This window comes from Lissotriton helveticus, chromosome 5_1 (assembly GCF_964261635.1).
Source record: "Lissotriton helveticus chromosome 5_1, aLisHel1.1, whole genome shotgun sequence".
NCBI lineage: Eukaryota > Metazoa > Chordata > Amphibia > Caudata > Salamandridae > Lissotriton > Lissotriton helveticus.
The window spans coordinates 27869636-27891648 of record NC_136065.1 but is presented as its reverse complement, the minus strand read 5'-3'; the positions used below and the strand labels follow the sequence as shown (position 1 = coordinate 27891648).

Genomic DNA, 22013 nt, shown 5'->3' with positions numbered 1-22013 from the left:
GCGTAGCCACACATGCGGCTTGCTCCGTACCGAGCTGCCGGAAGGCTTCGTTATTTTCTTCTGAGCGGGGCTCAATGGCGGGGCTTTCGAAGTTTCTTTTCGGTCGCGACTGGGCCCATGAGGCGGAGTGATGACCTTTGCCTTTTTCGGTTTCGGTATTGTGTGTGGTGCAGGGGCAGAAGTACTCACGCGCTGACCCGATGGTATGGAGTCGTCTGAGTCATCTGCCTCTGATACGACGATTTGGAGATCATCATCGGAATCTTCTTTGGGAACGAGCGGAACCTCGTCATCGTCGAAGATATTCACCGGTTCCGGAGCTGCTTTGTGTTCTGGACCTGCTCTCCGCATGTAGTGTCGACGGGCCCTCCGATCTCTGATAGTTTTCTTGGATCGAAAGGACGCGCAGGCTGTACAGCTGGATTCTTCGTGTTCCGGTGATAAACACAGGTTACAGACCTCGTGTTGGTCACTGCGTGGAAACTTTGCTCCACACACGGGGCATTTTTTGAATGGCGTCCTTTCCATGAGGTGTAGGCCTCACGCGTGTATAGGCCCAGGGGCCCTCGTCGACGACCGGAATCAAGCTGATGGACTCGAAACGATGTTAGTCAATATCGAAAGTAGTTAGGTGAAGTTTTGATAAGTTTTTGCGCTTCGAAGTACTTGAAAAGTAAATCTGGAGCCGGAGCGGAAAAAATTCATCCGAACCCAGTGGCGGAAAAAAACAATCTAAGGATGGAGCCGATGCCCATACACACTATCGTCCAAGGGAGGAGTCACCTATCTCGTGACTACAAAAGACTTCTTCCAAGAAGACAACAGCATGCAATCATCCGAGCCCAACACCAGGTGGCGATCTAATGCAAAGTGTAGTATCTGCAGCTCATATGCCTCGAACAAATCTATTTTATGAACAGCAAAGGTGAATGATTGAAAGCTGCAGAACTTTGGGAGATCTCTACCCACATACCCTCACTACAGAGCCTCAGACCAAAACCGAAGCCATGGCCATAGACGTGAACCTCCTCCGCACCAACCTGCACACAGTAGCGGAGTGCTTAGTGGAAATGAAGACACAGGTCAGGGAAGTGCGGGAGGAGATCTCCGCATGGAAGGTGACAGTGGCTGCCCAGGAGATCTGCTTGAGTCGATTGAAGGCATAGATTGAATATGTGGAGGCCCGGTCCCGCAGATGTAACTTACGGTTTGTGGGATTCCACGGGGGCGCCGAGGGTAACGTCCCAGAGACCTCCATGGAAGACTGGATCAAGATGGCATGCCCACTATTTTTCGTGGTGGTAAGGGCCCAGAAGTCATTGGCCCCAACGCCCGAAACAGGAGCTCCACCTAGAACTATAATAGGGAAATCTCTCAACTACAGAGACGGGGATGAACTCCTATGAAGGGTTCAGAGGCACGGACTCCCGATATTTGAAAATAGCAGTATACGAATATTCCCAGACTACACAAGAGCTGTAATTGCAACAGCAGTCCTTTGGTAGTGTCAAACAAAAGCTAAGACCCCGCCAAACTGAAGGTGCTGTGGGATAGACGTTCTCATATTTTCATAACGCCAGAGAACACTCGGGGTTGGCTGGAGGTCCATAGTTCTGAATGTCAGCCTCCGACATCCAGGGGATGGGCTCATGGTTCACTGTGGCACGGAGATGGCCCCTCGGCTACTCCAAGGAGATAAAGCCGATGTAGATGCCGTTCGAGATCTGCCGGAAGAGCGGTGGTGCAATCTGACGGTACTCTGGACCTAGGAAAACAATAACAGGAGCAAGAAGCAGTCAGGGCCTTAGTTGAGGCAGTTACCTCTGCTGCTTCCTCAAACACAGAATCAGATCTTTTGGGGTCCCATGAACACCCAAGCGAGACTCTTAAGAATAGTTATTTGTTTGTAAAAAAAGTTTTATTAATTTAATATCATATTTCTAGATATTTGTCACATCTATTGAATATTATGATACGTTTTTTTGTTGTTGATATATTTATAGATTTTTTATTGTTTTTAAAAATATATATTTTGTGTTGTTGTTGATATTTTGTTTGTTTTTAATTTTGAACTGACTCCAGTGGGGATATTAATTTTTACCCTTCCCCTATCCAACACTTTCCCTATTGAAGCACTAACTGGAGTGGGAATAGTCATTCATTTCATTTCAAACCTTTATTTCGGTCAATTGTAACCATAATAGATACATTTTTAAAAACTTTTTCCATAGTATGAATTTATCAATCGAATAATTATAGTACAACATGTAGGGGCAACTGGGGGCATTTACATGATCCATTCCGACTATGCCATAAGAACTTAGCTACTTCAATAAATACAATAAAAACCATTTAAGAATCATATAAAAGCTAGGGATTAAAATAAAACCACATTATATTAAAATTCATAAGTTTCCAAATCATAAACACATCTTATACTACATTTGTCAAGTTTGATTAATATAATTAAGAGCCAAACTGTACGGGATCGCAGACTGCTATTAATTATTAAAGTGCAAAAAAAAATAAGAGTATGGGCTGTATTTACATGATCTTAACTATTATAGCTTCAATCCATTTTTAACTCTTAGGAGGTTCACCTTAAATAAAAATCTGCTTACACCAAAGACGACCAATTGTCACGTGTCTGTCTTAAGTATACGTTCTGCCTCTCTGCAATGTCTAATGTTCAGATTTTTGCAGACTGGTTTAATCAATCTTTTCCTAGGGATATCGTATATGGGGCAGAAAAATAATATGTGCAAGTCATTTTCTTTGACCTCTTTTGTACAAAACACGAACCTATCACAACAGCTATCTCCATAGTTGTTATCCCATCTAGATTTACTAGCATTTGTCTTGAGCACCCCGTATCTACATTCTAAAAACAGGGATTTTGCCAATTGGGGTCGTACCTCATATAAAAGGGGTTCAAAGTATGCTACATCTTTAAAGATGAGAAATCTTGATGTTAGAGATCCCAGGCTAGAACTATGTAGCACGTTGTTGTTGATGTAGGCCCAAAAAGTGGACTTTAACAGTTTCCTACACGCCATGGTCAGCTGGGATGGTTCTTCCCAAAAGTGCGATAGGCCTAGCATCTTAATCCACGTTGTCACATGTTTAACCCATGTGATATCCTTACTTTGACCGATTTTCATAATCTCCTCTAGACATTCTTTGTAGTGCAGCAACTCTGGGGTTGACCATATCCTCACCCATAATTAAAGAGGTCGTAATAATGCATAGTGATCGGTTCGTTTGATGTTAAGACCCATAACAACTTGAAATCAGGGGTGTCCTGTTCGGGAGACTTAATAATTTCCGAAATAAATTATTTTCTCCCAGTTCAAAATTCTTTTTACAGTAAGGCCCCCATATTTCTGCTCCATATAAAGTGGCTGATTAAGCTTTGTATTTAAATACCTCTAGAGCAGATGAAACTGCATTTGAGATACTCGCCCCATGTTTCTTCAAAATAGGGGTTGAATTTTAGAGCATGATTATCCTATTTTTTTCCAGTTGTGGCTTCCAGGTCAATTTAGTGTCTAATGTGGTCCCTAAGTAATTAAAGCTTTGCACATACTCTAATTTCTGATTGTTTAACACAAAATTCTTTTTGAAAGATCTGCGTGGATTTATTGACATGTATTTAGTTTTGCTGGAATTAATTTCAAGGCCTTTCTTTCTACAATACATATAAAAGGAATCCATTAAGCACTGCAATCCCTTTGGGGTTTGCGAGATTAAGATGGTATCATTAGCAAATAGTAATGCTGGTACCACTTTGCCTCCTAACTTAGGCGAGTCGTTGTTACAGCCTTCTAAGTATTGGGGGATATCATTTACATAAAGTGAGAAGAGGGTGGGTGTCAATACGCACCCCTGACGTACACCCCTTCTCAATGGTATCGCCTTAGTGAGTTCTCCCCTAGGCCCCCACCTTACTTGTGGGAATAGTCATTTTTACCCCTCCGCTATCCAACAATTTACCTACTGTTGCACTCATTGGAGTGGGAATAGTATTTTTTACCCCTCCGTCATCCAACACTTTCCCTACCGTTGCACTAACTGGAGTGGGAATAGTAATTTTTACCCCTCCGCTATCCAACGCTTTCCCTACTGTTGCACTCTTTGAAGTGGGAATAGTATTTTTTACCCCTCGCTATCCAAGCTTTTCCCTACTGTTACACTCTTTAGAATGGGAATTGTAATTTTTACCCCTCAGCTATCCAATACTTTCCCTACTGTTGCATTCACTGGAGTGGCAATAGTAATTTGTACCCCTCTGCTATCCTATACTTTCCCTACTGTTGCATTCACTGGAGTGGCAATAGTAATTTGTACCCCTCTGCTATCCTATACTTTCCCTACTGTTGCACTCACTGGAGTGGGAATAGTTATTTTTACCCCTCTGCTATCCAACACTTTCCCTACTGTCACACTCACTGGAGTGGGAATAGTAATGTTTACCCCTCCGCCATCCAAAACTTTCCCTACTGTTGCACTCACAGGAGTGGGAATAGTAATTTTTACCCCTCTGCTATCCAACACTTTCCCTACTGTTGCACTCACTGGAGTGGGAATAGTAATTTTTACCCCTCCGCTATCCAACACTTTCCCTACTGTCGCACTAACAGGAGTAGAAATAGTCATTTGTACCCCTCTGCTATCTAACACTTTCCTTACTGTTGCACTCACTGGAGTGGGAATGGTAATTTGAACCCCTCTGCTATCCAACACTTTCCTTACTGTCACACTCACTGGAGTGGGAATAGTAATTTTTACCCCTCTGCTATCCAATACTTTCCCTACTGTTGCACTCATTGGAGTGGGAATAGAAAATATTATTATTCCGCTATCCATCATTTTCTCTACTGTTGTATTTATTGTTTTGTGAAATGTACCTTTTAATTATGTTTTTATAGTCAAATGTTTGAATTAATTATAAAATGGTTATTTTTTAATTTAGAAATATCAAAAAGATAATAGTGAGTAAATAATTTGAAAGTAAATATATGTATATGCATAAAATATTATGTCTGTGTGTTTATATATTTTTAAATTGTTTATTTCTTTATATTTGTTTAAAATATATATTAAATGTAGTTAATTTGGTTAAAGATAATGTTATTATAAATATGTAACATATTATTTTAGTTATAGTTTTAAATCAATATTTTTTTACATCAAAATTGTTTACTTCGATATTTTTGATTCAATATTTTTGTACTTGTTAATGTTTTGGAGACAATATTTTTTTAGTAAATATTTTTTTCCAATATCTTGAACAGCGATATTTTTAACATCGATATTTTGTCAACGTTTGGTACATATGATCAGTCCTCATGGTTGCGCCCGGAATGAGCACTCTTTCGGTGTTATTTTAACCGATCACCACCAGTCAGTCATAAAAGGCTTCTTGCTTATTTCCCACTCCACTAGGAAATTCCCAAGGCAAATATTCATACGTTGGCACTTTGCATTGTATTCAGCTACACATGGAATCACTACCCTCGTTTCACCCGGGTGACCAGTTTCCATTCTAAACTGGTCTACTTTTATATGTTGTTATTTGCACTTCTTTTTCTACTACTCAGGAGACTTCGCTCTCCTTACAGTGTACTAATTTTTACTTTTCCGTACAGTACTATATTTTTCTCAGCATGGTCGCGTATACATAGCATTGTATATATTTTAAATAGATTCTGACAAGATCTACTCTGTATCTCTCTGACTACTTTTGGACACTGTCCTTACTACAGGGAGCTCGGGTATTCAATATTCTTAATACATCTCACTACTAATGTTTATTCTATACTAGCATGCAAAATGGAACACTAAATACACATATGTCTTCGTATCTTAGAGAGCACAACGCATGCAAAATGTAGTTTTTCACTTGTATTATGATATATACTGGCATTCCCTTTGGCCCCCTTCCTCGGGTTCTCATCTTTCGGTCAACATCACCTATCATGGGTACCGCTTTTTATGGCTTTGGGTGAGCTCACGCTACAATGCATTTTTACACAATATCTTCAGTGCATTGTGACCAGCATATATAATTTCATGTCACTATTTTCCAAAGCCTCATTACTGCTATAATATGAGGTTGACACGTAAGAATTTTACGTAAAAGATTTCACGTTCCATACCAATGTATGTATTTTTTCAGCAGCCTTGATAAAGCCCAATGGGCGAAACACGTGTTGGCAGCTTTTGGTCGTATAGACCAGATATTGGCTGTTCCTGCTTATATATAAACCGAACATTGTGGAAACTAACAATGGAATAAAATAACGTCACGAAAAAGAAGAACAAACATTTTGATGGACTTCATGTTAGGAATCCTTTATTTATTAAATGAACTTTCTATGTGTACTCTAGTACTTATTATTTTGTATACTTTTTGCACAGGACATAACCTGCTTAGGACAAACACCTTAGGTGGCAGCGTGCCTCTAGTACCATGGTATTGAGAAGTGGGACGTATTCTCCGTCCCAAACCAAACGCACTGCGAAATGTGCCACCTTGGCTCTGCTTAATTCCTTTTTATTCACTTTAATTCATTTTCTTCATGTTTATTCCCATTTTTTGTTTAGTCTTGTTTTAGATCTCTTCAAATATCGTCCCCACATGACTTCATATGCCTTTTTTCCAGATTTCTGATGTTCTGCCTGTGCCACTTCGGGCATCTTGAAAGAACACGATTGATGCAATAATTTCGTAAAAAGCAGTGTTTTATTGACTGAAACCCAATGCATTTCGGGCATTTATTGCCCTTCTTCGGGGGTCACTGTGAATGAACAATGAAAAAAATATATGTAATAACATCCCATCAATATACATTGTACTACATCTTTAAATTCTATCAAGCATTTAATCTGACTTTACACCGTAATAACATTTCTTCGTGAAGCGTTTTTATCTTAAGTTAAACTGCTCACACTTCACTTCCGAAGAAGGGCAATAAATGCCCGAAATGCATTGGGTTTCAGTCAATAAAACACTGCTTTTTACGAAATTATTGCATCAATCGTGTTCTTTCAAGATGCCCGAAGTGGCACAGGCAGAACATCAGAAATCTGGAAAAAAGGCATATGAAGTCATGTGGGGACGATATTTGAAGAGATCTAAAACAAGACTAAACAAAAAATGGGAATAAACATGAAGAAAATGAATTAAAGTGAATAAAATGGAATTAAGCAGAGCCAAGGTGGCACATTTCGCAGTGCGTTTGGTTTGGGACGGAGAATACGTCCCACTTCTCAATTCTGTTAACTATTCAGTGTCCTTTGGGCAGGACACTGCAACCTAGCTGCACGCAAAAGGAGTACATTGAGGCAAACCGAAATTAAAACAGTACGAATAGGAGTGCATTCCACACCCCCCTATATTGTTCATTCTAGTACCATGGTAGCACCTCTACCACACATGAAGATATATGTGTATGATCTAACATCTCTAACAATAGCGCTGAAAATTGGATCTGCTATTGTTGTGAGCATAGCCACCATTTATGTTTGAATAGTTAGGACATTTTTACTTAGTTTTTGCCCAACTCTAAACTGAGGAAAACCTGGGGGGACTTTTCCAGAATGTGCTTGCTTTTTCTATATGTTCAGGGTACTTTCCTTAGTAATTTGGTTAAGCTTTAAAGATACAAATATGTTTTGTGAGGACAGCAGCTCATTTCTGTGGCAATTATTTCAAGACTCGAAAGAGTTGGCTGAAAACTTGCAGGGATTTATGAAAATTTAAGAGAGTTTCCTAATGATGCAGGGGAGGTTTATGAGGACTTAAAGATTTGTTTTGAGAATGTAAAGTGAATTTATGAGGATCTGAAAGTTTCCTAACACTTTGTGTAAGCTCAGTAGTGGCATTTACACACAGCAGCATTGAGACCTGCTCCTTACACACAGCAGCATTGAGACCTGCTCCTTACACACTGACAGGAGGATAATAAACCAGCCTTACCTGCTTAGGGTGCTTCTGATATCCTGCAAAACAGAGACAAACACAGCGAAATCAGTTTCCACAGGAGATGTTAAAGTTATGGCAGTATTTTTAGGAGTGAAACACTTAACTATCTATGGTTAGAAAACAGTGACTGGGGTCACATGACACAGCACATTCTGGGGTATCAAATGACTAAGCACAAAATGTGATATTCTGAATGAGGTCACAAGATAGAACAGAAACTGATACTCGGAATGGTAATGACATAGCACAGTGTCACTCTGAATGGAGTCACAAAACACAGCTCATTCTGATATTCAGAATTAGGTCACCTGGCACATTGTATGATGTTCTCAACAGGGTCACATGCATTGGCATCATTTAGGGATGTCCAGGGGTCGCAGCTGTGACTTAAGGCTTACCCCTGATGACCCCTGACACTGCTTGTGCGACCTCTGGCTTCAGAGGTAGCAAAATGAGTGTCAATAAGAAAGAGGCAGCTCTATGGGGGTCGTGCCCCACCTTAGTTTTCAGGCAATTTTATATTACACTGTTAGTGAATAATATATTATTATTCACTCTTAGTGTAATAAAAAATGGGGCACTAGGATCTAGAATGAGAACTTCTGTGGCAGATGTCTTAAATAAAAAAATGTTTCTAAATATATGTAGGGTATGTGCTTTGTGAGTGTGTTTGTACGTGTGAGCACGAGTGTGTCTAAGTAAAAGTGAGTGTCAGTGACAGGTAGTGTGCGAGAGCCACTAAAAGGGAGTGAGTGAGAATGAGTGAGAATGAGTGGCAGTGAGCGCGAGCGAATCAGAATGAGCGACAATAGGAGTGAGTGCACAAGCAAAAAAGTATGAGTGAGTAAGACTTAGAGTGAGTGTGAATGAAGGAGAGAGAATGAGTGATAGAGTGTGTGAGAATGACGGAGTTAGCGCAAGTGAGTATGAGTAAGTATGATGGTGTCAGAGTAAGAATGAGTGAGAGTGAGGAAGACTGAGTGAGAATGAATATGCTGTGAAGCAGCTTCCGGATTGGCTCAAGAGGTGAAGAGTAGGCCTAGTCTTCAAGGCAGCAGGTTTGTCTTTACAGAAGAGCATGGCCAATCACAGCATGGCTTTATTATGAAGCCATGCACTGATGGGTCATTTTCTATCCCTTGCTGCCTTTCCTTCACTCGCTCTACTGTTTCCGCCTCATCCTGCCCAGCACAGGGAGTAGCAAAGACGAGGGTGAGAAGCGCTGCGAGTAAGTAACGGTTATGGTAAAAACTATTTTACAGGATTAATGTTTTCTTAAGATGTTTTACAAGACAGAAAATTAACCTGGTAAACAGACATAAGAGATACCTGAGGAGATGTTCAGAATATGGTAAAAAACATTATGAAAACTGGCCATGAAATTAAAGGGTGTAGAGAGGTGAACAAAAGAGGAGTGAAAAATAAAATCACAAGGGGAAGCCAGATGAGTGAGGCACAAGATTATACACTCTCTGATAGGTAAAATGTAAATTTCATCATTTAAGTGAACCATGCAACCTCTGGGATGATCTTAGAAGGCCAAACGGCACTAAAACGGTAATATAGTAGGACTTCAGGATAGACTTCAGGATGATAAATGTTTAATAATAAGCAAGTGTGCCATGGTCATATGTTGGCTAATTTTTTTATGAAACTACTATCAAGAATTATGAGGAAGAAAATCCAGAAACATTTAAAGCAGGGGTCTGCAACCAGTCGATCGCAAGCTAGAGGTGGCTCACCGACAACCTGTCAGTACATCGCAGTGTAGTGTAGCTCCTATAGTCCCAATAGGCTCTGCGCATTGGAATAATATCTTCAGTAGTGTAGATGTAGGACTGAGGTCATCTAGGTCTCTACTGACTATATTAGACTTAAGTTTTTGCCAGCTAGCTCAGAGTTCACTAGAAACTTTCTCGAATAAGCGAGGAGGAGTTTAACCTCCCTGGATAGACAAGAAGGAATTTAGTTTCTGACAACCATAAAACATGACAACTTTGCTCTCCCTGAATAAGAGTATATCTCTAGAGTCGTGTGAAAACAAAAGACAGCTATTTCACTCAGTCAAAGGTGCGTACTTGGTTTCACCAGATTGCAGAGAAAAAGAGAGACGGGCGTTTTCAATGAAAGGTGTTATTTATTGAGCAGTCTCTTTCCTCATACAAGAGAAATGAATTGCTACAATTGCAATACTTATAGTTAAGTAAAGTGCATACAGTAAAAGCATGATTATAAAATAATACTGTAAAAGCATGGATATGGTTTCTTAGCCATATGATACTTTAAAATGGATAAAATGGATAAAATAGATACATACATATATACATTGACTAATCGTACTCAACTGGTGCTTCTAACTACGCCTACCCCGGTGTACCTGACCTAAGCCTAATACGTGGGAAGGAGTAAGTAAGTAGCAGTTTAAGTTAAGTTTGTTTTGCCAAGGATCTGACTCAAGAATTCTCTGTAAGGGTTTAGTCAGTTCAGTACCTGGGTATTAGAAGGCAGGAGGTCTGGTATCTCTCTCTCAGGACTCGGTATCCCAGTCACCCGCAAGGGTAAGCTGGTAGCCGGAGGCTGGATTTCTCGGCAAGAGAAAAGACAGCGTCTTTCTCAGCGCGTCAAAAGGGAGGGGCAGCGTCCATGGGCTCTCGCATCAGTTGGGCTCTTCGGAAGTAGTAGCTGCTCTGCTCCAGGATTACCACCGTGTGTTTGCTCAAGGCAGCGTCGGTATATTTATACCTGAAAGGTGCCGGGGTTGACGTAAGGATGGACATAAGACGTCAATAAAGATGTCACCAAGACCTGGTCGTTCTTACAGTGCTTTACAGGAGTTCTCGGACGAAATCAAAACAAAGCAGAGGGGATTTCCCAGGTTGCTGGAGGCTTGGATTTGTTTAAGAACTCGGTGTGCTTTCTAGGGGGCTGGAGGAATAGGCTTGCTTAATGTGTCAGCATGCGCTATGACTGAATTATGAAAAGGGTTTCTATGCCGTTGCAGGGATATTATGGATTTATAACCGGACAAGGGCAAAGAATAGGAATATTGATTCAGGTACCTAGATAAAACACACTACAGCAGCCTGACCTCACTTCTGTATCCTGTCACTGCAATTTTGTTTATTTTTAGGCCTTTTTGGTCTCTTATCCATTCTTGACAGCTGTCGCACACACCAACTGCTCCAATTGGCTATTAAGCTTTGCTGGGGATTGGTCGGGCAAAGCGAGTCCTGCCTGAGCAGTGTTAGACTGCCCACCGTCAGTGACTGGTGTGCTTCCAGTCCATGTTGGCTGCTTCCCATTGGCTAACATACAAGGCGGGATGTCCTTACACCGCCTCTACCAGCCCCCGTGTGGTGCGGCTCTGTCTAAAGGACTTGAATAATGTCACAAACACATGACCCAACACCTACGAGACCTTCACTGGCTCCCTGTGGAGAAGAGAATCACCTTCAAGCTCCTCACCCACACCTACAAATCCCTCTAAAACATCGGACCCAAATACCTCAACCTCCGCTCCACTGACCTCGCCCTGGCAGAAGTCCCCGCATCCGAAGAAACAGAGCAGGCGGGAGAACCTTCTCCTATATCGCAGCCAAAGCCGGGAACGAGCTCCCGGTGAACATCAGACGCTCCCCGACCCTGCACACGTTCAGAAAGGACCTCAAGACCTGGAACGAGCTCCCGGTGAACATCAGAGGCTCCCCGACCCTGCACATGTTCAGAAAGGACCTCAGCTCCTTGAGACCCTCACAGATGAGTAGCGTGCTATATAAACCTTCTGATTGATTGATAGGTTCGCTAGTGCGGCGCTGGTGGATTTGAAGCTTTATCTCGAAACAGAAGCTGGCGGAGCCCCCAATCCACCCAACCATTCTCTGGAAATGATATAGCCCGACACGCTTGCAGCTCCTCCGTGGGTTGCTCATCATTGAATTCAGGTAAATAAAACTCTAATGTAAACATTAATACACTTAAAAAAGCCTTTCGTGTGTATGTTTGTGCTGGTGAGTTTCCGTCAGTGTAGTGTGCCGTTCTCTTCAGAGTCAAGTGACATGATGGGGGGTTCCTCTTCGGCACCCCGCAGCATGGCCTTCTGGGTGCTATCCAAAATGAATAACCAACAACAGCACCCGCTAGCCAATAGCTTTTATATCAGATGGCACTTGCCCGACCCTGGAATCCACTCCAGCTCCCACATCTTAAACAATAGTGGCAGGTTCAGGGACAGGATGTGGCCTAACGGCTAGAGCGCTCAACCTCGAAGCTGGGGATCCGGGTTTGAGTCTCAACAGCCTGCGATTTTGGGCAAATCGGTCTATCTCCCTGTGAAATGAATGTGTCCGTCTGTAATGCAACTGGTGCTCATGTAAAGCGCTCTGAAACCTTCGTGTCGAGTTTGCGCTCAGTAAAACTGAAAGAAAAATGATACTGTTTTCTCAGGAAAGGCCACTTAAATACTTGTTCTTTTGGCAGTGCAGGCTGACTGCTGGGTGAGAGGGGGGTGCATGTTCACGACTCTGGGTCCAGAGGTAACTGGAAACGTGCGCATACGGTGTTGTTTGGGATGTTCGTATCCCTCCCCTCTCGCAAGATCCCATCTCAGAGACCGCCGCGCGCCGGCTGCGGCCTGTGTGTGTCGTTGAATTATTAGCTGCACTCTAGATTCTCAGTAGAGTATTCAAGTCACTAGACCTGCATTTTTTAAATTTTTCCAGACCTGATCATGTAAATTAAAGCCGCGTTTCACAGGGATCTTGTATGTTTAAATACATAAAGTAATCGGAGTCATTCCTGGCCACAAACCGGAGACAGGAACATTATTTTACATTTCTTTTCATTGAATTTGAATGACTGAGAGGGTGTGGTGTAAGGGCCAGAACTGCCGACTTTGAAGCTGGGGATCCAGGTTCGAGTCTCGGCGTAGGCTCGACATCCTCTGATTCTGGGCAAATGACTTAATCTCTTATCGACTACGGCCTATGGATAGCGCCTAAAGACCCTCACTGGAAGGATTATAAATTGTAATAAAATAATGAGAGAAATATAAAATAGGTTCCTGGCTCCGGTTTGTGCCTAGGGACCACTTGCAAGCAGTACTTGATTAGGGAGGTGCTAGGGGGGACTCTGGGAACAATGCAGCAGTTGCTCGGCCTTTAGCAGGTCACAATGATTTTGCTGATCAGAAGTAGCTCTCACTACAGAAAAGGTTGGAGACCCCCGGTATACAGGGATTACTGGCAGCACCAACGGTTTCATGCAGTAAAAGTTACCAGTGTAGAACGAGCAGCATTTGCAAGAGGGATAGCCGTGCACCTATCCCGCGCACGTCCGCTGCCTGCGTCACCCTCCTATAGAGAACTCCAATGTTCTGATGTTATTGTCCAAGTTGCGACATGCTGTGTGAACTGCACATATTATTTACCAGCAGATATCAAGAAATACGAAGTATCCAATGCGATCAAGTAGCGGCCTATAGGGGCCTTGCATCAGGAGGAAGCGGGGACCACTTACCTATTTATTAAGAGAAGGTGCACCTGTCTCGAGCCAACAGCTGAAATGAAATGAAAAATTGCACTTGTATAGCGCGTAACTACCCGGAGGCCTCGCAGCGCTACGGCACTCCTTAACAACTCTGTAACAACAGCAACAGCAAAACCTGCCGTACTTCCGCACCATCTTCAGTGTTACTGTTGGAAGCAGAAGTTTAATATTCTGAATTCAGCTTTGTCGCCAGAATGAAAGGGGACGTTAAAGGGCGGTGAAGGGCATCGTTTTCAGGCTCTAACTGGAAAGTGATGGCACGGATGTGTGCAGGCCTTTTACAGCTTTCGGGCTTTTCAGAGCTGCACAAAGCCCGCAATGCCCATGTAAGCAGGTTGTTTTCCCACTCACATCCTTGGGAGCAGATTGTTTTTTGAGCTGTGTTGGTAGGGGGGAGCCAAGCTCTGCTCCGCCGGCAGCAGGCAGATATTTTGCCAAACTCCGTGCTCCAAGCGGAGCACAGAATGTGGCAAAACGGTGCCAAAGGGGGGGCGTGGCTTGCAGCCGAGCATGGCGGCAGCCTAAAGGAAGAGCTCCGGTGACGACGCGGCCTCTTCATCTATCCGACAACGAATCCGTCCTCCTTATGACCTCTGTGGAGAGGACCTGAAGCCTGGGACCGGGCGGGACAAAAGGCAGAGCCTCCGGTGAAGATCGAAAACCGGGAAGTCAAGTTCTAGGCGACGGACCCTGTGGGCTATGCAACCAGCCGGAACCAGGGGCTAGCGTACTAAGGAGGCTGGCAGGAAGTGCCAGGGACCCGGGCAAGCAGCGCCGGAAAAGCCCGACCGAGAGACAGTGCGGCGGAGAAACGGCAAGTTCGCTCCGGAGGCAACAACCGGAATAACCGCAACTGTGGGGGCGCCTGCAAAAGAACACACTGGGACACATAGCTGGTGAGGAGCCGGACTGCGGGCTGGCCGAGGAGACGCGAGTGGAGCTGACTCCGCCGGGCCGCGCCGGGCCGCCGTATTACTAAAGTATATCAGTAAAGAAGAGCCTCCCGAAGCTGATGTAGGGTGGCGGGAGATGCCAGAGAGATACCTCCGTAGGCACGGAATGCTCAGGCGTCCGTCTCTGTGCAATCGAAGCCCTGCATGCGGAGCGAACCGGGCGGGGACAGAGGCACGGCAATAGCAGAGGGCCGCCATCTTGGTAAAGTGCATCGGGCGCCCGAGTCTGAGGTACTCCCGAAGCCTGCAACAAAGACTGGCAACTGGACTGATCCAAGAGCCCTGACCACCAGAAACAAGCACTACTGAGTATTATTGGCAGGTACAGAATTGGCATGAGCAGGGTGAAAGTCAAGGCACGATAGACAGGGGAGCAGCCTGGAGACTTGGGAAAGATATGGCTGTTGTAGTTCGGACTGGACTGTTCCCATGGGGCAACAGGGTCAGAGCTGATTTGCATAAAGCCATTATCTGACCCAGGGTGGTGTGGAGTGCAAAAAAACGATGGATTTGGGCCCAGATCTTTTGACTGGGGGAGTGTGTGACATTGATCCACATTCAGTCCATCACTTGTTGTTTTTTGCAATTGCCGCCCTAAGTGCGCTGGGGATGCCCAGACGTGGGTCCCAGGCACTCCACACCACTTGGAGTCAAGCTAGCCGGGCTGAAGAGAGGTGTTACCTCGAAACCGGTCCGGTCCTCGGATGCTTGATTCCGGTCTGGGAAAGATATGGCTGTTGTAGTTCGGACTGGACTGTTCCCATGGGGCAACAGGGTCAGAGCTGATTTGCATAAAGCCATTATCTGACCCAGGGTGGTGTGGAGTGCAAAAAAGACGATGGATTTGGGCCCAGATCTTTTGACTGGGGGAGTGTGTGACATTGATCCACATTCAGTCCATCACTTGTTGTTTTTTGCAATTGCCGCCCTAAGTGCGCTGGGGATGCCCAGACGTGGGTCCCAGGCACTCCACACCACTTGGAGTCAAGCTAGCCGGGCTGAAGAGAGGTGTTACCTCGAAACCGGTCCGGTCCTCGGATGCTTGATTCCGGTCTGGGAAAGATATGGCTGTTGTAGTTCGGACTGGACTGTTCCCATGGGGCAACAGGGTCAGAGCTGATTTACATAAAGCCATTATCTGACCCAGGGTGGTGTGGAGTGCAAAAAAACGATGGATTTGGGCCCAGATCTTTTGACTGGGGGAGTGTGTGACATTGATCCACATTCAGTCCATCACTTGTTGTTTTTTGCAATTGCCATCCTAAGTGCGCTGGGGATGCCCAGACGTGGGTCCCAGGCACTCCACACCACTTGGAGTCAAGCTAGCCGGGCTGAAGAGAGGTGTTACCTCGAAACCGGTCCGGTCCTCGGATGCTTGATTCCGGTCTGGGAAAGATATGGCTGTTGTAGTTCGGACTGGACTGTTCCCATGGGGCAACAGGGTCAGAGCTGATTTGCATAAAGCCATTATCTGACCCAGGGTGGTGTGGAGTGCAAAAAAAACGATGGATTTGGGCCCAGATCTTTTGACTGGGGGAGTGTGTGACATTGATCCACATTCAGTCCATCACTTGTTGTTTTTTGCAATTGCCGCCCTAAGTGCGCTGGGGATGCCCAGACGTGGGTCCCAGGCACTCCACACCACTTGGAGTCAAGCTAGCCGGGCTGAAGAGAGGTGTTACCTCGAAACCGGTCCGGTCCTCGGATGCTTGATTCCGGTCTGGGAAAGATATGGCTGTTGTAGTTCGGACTGGACTGTTCCCATGGGGCAACAGGGTCAGAGCTGATTTGCATAAAGCCATTATCTGACCCAGGGTGGTGTGGAGTGCAAAAAAACGATGGATTTGGGCCCAGATCTTTTGACTGGGGGAGTGTGTGACATTGATCCACATTCAGTCCATCACTTGTTGTTTTTTGCAATTGCCGCCCTAAGTGCGCTGGGGATGCCCAGACGTGGGTCCCAGGCACTCCACACCACTTGGAGTCAAGCTAGCCGGGCTGAAGAGAGGTGTTACCTCGAAACCGGTCCGGTCCTCGGATGCTTGATTCCGGTCTGGGAAAGATATGGCTGTTGTAGTTCGGACTGGACTGTTCCCATGGGGCAACAGGGTCAGAGCTGATTTGCATAAAGCCATTATCTGACCCAGGGTGGTGTGGAGTGCAAAAAAACGATGGATTTGGGCCCAGATCTTTTGACTGGGGGAGTGTGTGACATTGATCCACATTCAGTCCATCACTTGTTGTTTTTTGCAATTGCCGCCCTAAGTGCGCTGGGGATGCCCAGACGTGGGTCCCAGGCACTCCACACCACTTGGAGTCAAGCTAGCCGGGCTGAAGAGAGGTGTTACCTCGAAACCGGTCCGGTCCTCGGATGCTTGATTCCGGTCTGGGAAAGATATGGCTGTTGTAGTTCGGACTGGACTGTTCCCATGGGGCAACAGGGTCAGAGCTGATTTGCATAAAGCCATTATCTGACCCAGGGTGGTGTGGAGTGCAAAAAAACGATGGATTTGGGCCCAGATCTTTTGACTGGGGGAGTGTGTGACATTGATCCACATTCAGTCCATCACTTGTTGTTTTTTGCAATTGCCGCCCTAAGTGCGCTGGGGATGCCCAGACGTGGGTCCCAGGCACTCCACACCACTTGGAGTCAAGCTAGCCGGGCTGAAGAGAGGTGTTACCTCGAAACCGGTCCGGTCCTCGGATGCTTGATTCCGGTCTGGGAAAGATATGGCTGTTGTAGTTCGGACTGGACTGTTCCCATGGGGCAACAGGGTCAGAGCTGATTTGCATAAAGCCATTATCTGACCCAGGGTGGTGTGGAGTGCAAAAAAAACTATGGATTTGGGCCCAGATCTTTTGACTGGGGGAGTGTGTGACATTGATCCACATTCAGTCCATCACTTGTTGTTTTTTGCAATTGCCGCCCTAAGTGCGCTGGGGATGCCCAGACGTGGGTCCCAGGCACTCCACACCACTTGGAGTCAAGCTAGCCGGGCTGAAGAGAGGTGTTACCTCGAAACCGGTCCGGTCCTCGGATGCTTGATTCCGGTCTGGGAAAGATATGGCTGTTTGTTGTTTTTTGGAGACTTGGGATAAGCATCAAGGGGCACACAATTATTGGTGATGCATCATCACGCCATATATGAGAGGCTCGCAGGTAAGTAGGAGGCTCGCAGGTAAGTAGGAACCTCGCAGAGCGAGTAAAGATAAGGCCTAATAGACCGGGAAGTATAACGCTGATGCGGGATTGCCCCCCCCCCGCGCAAACCGACACACGGTTACAGGTATATTACAGAATCGGCACCGCTAACACAGAGAGCGCAACCAGTGACACAATCCAGCGTGACCCGGGGCTCGGACGCGGAGGACCGCCGCGGACGACCAAGAAGGACGCTCCAGACGGAACAACGTAAGGATCCTTGGGGTTCCAGAATCCGAAGGTACGAGAGCAATGTACCTCTATGTGGAGGAGTTGGTAAAGACCGAACTTCAACCCAAGGGCCTGTCCACCTTTTTCTCCGTCGAAAGGGCCCACCGGGTCCCAGGAGGCAGACCGAAACCAGGTGCAGCGCCGCGACCGATCCTGGCTCGACTGTTCAACTTTAGAGATCGAGACGCCATCCTGCAGGCGGCACGAGTGGCACCGCAGATAAAAATCCAAAATTCCACACTGGCCTTCTTTCCGGACTACACGGCCGAAGTTGCTTGTCGTAGGAGAACGTTTCTGGACATTAAGAAAGAACTCAGGTCGCGGGAAATTCAGTACTCCATGCTGTTCCCGGCAAGATTGCGAGTGGTGGCAGACAACAAAACTTGGTTCTTTGATACCCCTGAGATCGCTCGAGACTGGCTGGATGGCTGGAGACCAGTGGAGCAGCCGCGTCGGACACACAGAACACACAGGAACCGGGGAACTAACAGCTGCACGAGCTCTCGAACGTCGGGACGCGGACCAGGGGACAGGTCCCCGACAAGAGACAATAGTGTCAATGCCTCTGAAGGAGAACAATAGACACCTGGTGCATGATAACACTTGTACCAAAGGCCTGACAGAACGCCCTGGATACTAGGTGGACGGCGTCCACGGAGAGGAAGAGAGGCGGTCGTCTCCGGAGAAGTCCTTTCCCCAGCGAGCAAGTATTACTGACAATGGGGTTGAGCTTAAGCACTCTGCTAAATTGGGGGAGCGGGCAGTTCAGGGTCCGTGTAGCAGGGAGGCAGGGAGGGGGGAGTTAAGGGAAGGGGCGTTTTTCAATTTTTAGGACGTTATACTTGTAGAGATTGGATTCATGATGCAATTAAATTAAATTAAAGTAGAAATAGTATAACTAGCGCACTGCTGTTACAGCAAGGTCAGTTAGTATGGCAGACAAGTCCTCTTACCCACATAGGCAATGACCCAGGGAGGGGGGAGTCTAGAATGGGACCTGTGGCACTGCTGCAACTAATGTCCTGGAAGGTGAGAGGACTGGGGGATAAGATCAAGCGGGGATTGGTACGGCAAAGCATTAGACGATTAAATCCCGCCCTGGTCCTGTTACAAGAAACTCAGGTTCCCCTCGTGATCCGGTACCCGCTTCTGTTCTTAAAAATCTGGACGTTCCTGCCCTGTCCATCATTGCTGAAACTTTAAATTCTTCCCTTCAGCTTGCCGCAGTGCCCTCAATATGGAAACACCCCATGGTCAGCCCACTTCTAAAAAAAAAAACCACTGCAAATCCGGAGCTCTCCTCAAATTACCGGCCGATCTCACTCCTCCCTATTTTTTCAAAATTGTTGGAAAGACATATTCACTCTGCCCTCACCCTCTTCACCGAAGAAAACTGTCTTCTCCATCCATCTCAATCTGGGTTTAGGGCCGGCTTCTCTACTGAAACTGCCCTACTAGGAGTTACCGAAAACATCAGGAAACTCCTAGACGATGGTCAGACAGTCGCACTCATTTTACTAGACTTGAGTGCGGCTTTCGACACCATCTCACACTCCAAACTCCTGGCCACCCTGGGGAGAAATGGCATCAGGGGGGATGCACTAAAATGGATTGAGTCCTTCTTGTCACAGAGAACCTTCCAAATTACATCCTCAATAGCCTGCTCCGATACAATGAGCGCCCCCCATGGAGTACCACAGGGCTCCATCCTAAGCCCTCTGTTTTTCAATCTCTACCTCCGGCCCTTGGCTGATCTAGCTGATGAATCTGGCCTCACCCTCATGACATACGCTGATGATTCTCAAATCATCTTCTCCCTGTCAGAAGCAAACCCACTTATCCCATCTCGTCTCAAACAAGGTCTCCAAAACATCTTCAGTTGGATGTCCGCACACCAGCTGAAACTCAATGGAGACAAGACCGAGGTCCTCCTTCTGGGGAAAAACAAAGACCTCTGGAACGCATCTCACTGGCCCTCCGAGCTCGGTTCCATCCCCACTCCCGCTACTCAAGTTAGAAATCTGGGAGTCATCATCGACAACACCTTGTCCATGAAGCAGCAGGCTAACAGAGTGGTTGGCCTCTGCTTCACCATCCTGAAATGGTTAAGGAAGATCCTTTGGAGGTAGCCCCTTGACACCCAAAAGTCCGTAGTCAATGAACTTATTACATCTAGGATGGACTATGGCAACATTCTCTACCTAGGCTCATCAAAGCTGTCATTAACCGACTACAAGTGGTCCAGAACTCAGCGGCTAGGCTACTCTGTAATATCCCAAAAACCTCCAGTGTGTCCAGCCACCTAAAAGACCTACATTGGCTCAGGGTGGAAAGCCGCATCAGGTTCAAAGCCCTGAGCTATATGTTTAGGATCAAATCTGGTACCGCCCCTAAATATCTCCAAACCCTCGCCACTCCCTACACCCCGGCTAGAGCACTACGTTCTCAAAATGCTGCAAACTTTTCCACCCCAAAGTTCAGACTTGCAAGAATGGGAGGAAGATCTTTCGCGGTCATGGGGCCCACACTCTGGAACAAACTCCCCCTCCATATCCGTAAAGAAGACAGGTATAACATCTTCAGAAAACAGCTAAAGACCTGGCTCTTCCAGAAATAATCCACCGTCATTTACCGTCCTCCTAAAAATTGCTTCAATTCTGTCATCGGCGCCGGGAAACCCTTGTTGGGTAGCTGCGCGCCATACAAATGCAAAAAATAAATAAATAAATAAATAAAAGGCACGGCAACCCAAGCTTTAGATAGAAGGGGATACCAAATGGTAGTCCACTCTGAATTCACTACGGGATCAAGGGGGACAGGGATATTGATACACAGATCCTCACGCTACATAGTGCAATCCACTAAAATAGACGATCAAGGACGTTTCGCAGCGGCACATGGGCAGTGGGAAGGCAAGCCACTGAATGTGGTGTCGGTGTATATTCCGCCGGCACTCCACACGATCGCTCTTCCAGAACTAGGAAAGTTCCTACGGGAACTCCCTGAGGGGGATCTTATCATAGGGGGGATTTCAACTCGGTGGCACACAACGCGCAGGATAGATTCCCGGTACGAGCACAGACCCCTGGCCCTTCCCGACTAAGCGACTTCTTAGAAGCCCAGGGACTGATTGACCTCTGGCGTAGGCTGCACCCAGACGACCGACACTACACCTACTACTCGGCGGCTCATGACAGCCTGTCCCGAATTGACTACTTTCTCACACTGGGAGGGGGACTCCTCACCATAGAAGATGTACAAATTAGACCGAGGGGCATTTCAGATCACTCACCATTAACACTGGCCTTGTCGAACCCTGAGAGATCCCGCAAGCGCATTTACCCAATATATCCAGGGTACCTTAAGGTGCCGCAGATAAGAAAAAAGCTGAAGGAAGCGACGAGGTACTATCTCGCAGAGAACGAAGCCTCGGTAACGTCGCCTTCTGTATTATGGGAAGCCTACAAGACGGTTATCAGAGGACAAGCTATCTACACGATCGGAGGGCATAGGCGCACTCAAAGTCAAGAACTGCTAGACATGGAAGCTAAACTCGCCAGGGTTAACGAAGAGCACATGACACGCCCGACGGCAGACATGTTGCACGCGCTCCGATTGTGCCAGCAGCGGCATACCGATCATATGCGCCATAGAGTAGTAGAAAATATTGCGGCAACGACACATAGAATTTACGACATTGGAGATAAAGCGAGTAGGCTTCTAGGATGGCTGGAGAAAAAAAGGGGAGGACCGAGAAATATACTACAATTAAAAGATGCCGAGGGTACGGTACACACGCGTCCATCCCTAATAGTGGAGTTGCTGGCCGATCATTTCCAGAGGGTGTACTTCCCTGAGGTAGAAGTCACACCAGAAATGGCGACAAGGGCCCTACAGGGGGTGCCCACCCGCACCCTGTCGCAAGAAATGATGGAAGAACTGGAAGCCGATTTAACTGTAGAGGAGGCTCAGCTGGCAATAGCTGCACTGCACTCAGGCAAAGCATTGGGCCCCAACGGGATACCAATTGAATGGTACAAAATTATGTCCGAAACACTCAGTGCACCACTGCTAAACATGTACACAGTTAGTTTGG

The 22013-nt window shown here is 46.0% G+C and overlaps 1 protein-coding gene across 1 annotated transcript in view; it reads right to left on the bottom strand.

The window, feature by feature from the left end:
• The window catches only part of LOC144754097 (E3 ubiquitin-protein ligase TRIM39-like), a 243702-nt gene that overhangs the window by 94389 nt on the left and 127300 nt on the right, over positions 1-22013 (bottom strand). The window contains exon 4 of the mRNA XM_078641665.1: positions 7982-8004. Within this exon, the coding sequence (XP_078497791.1) occupies positions 7982-8004 (23 nt within the window). The remainder of the gene's footprint in view (positions 1-7981; positions 8005-22013) is intronic.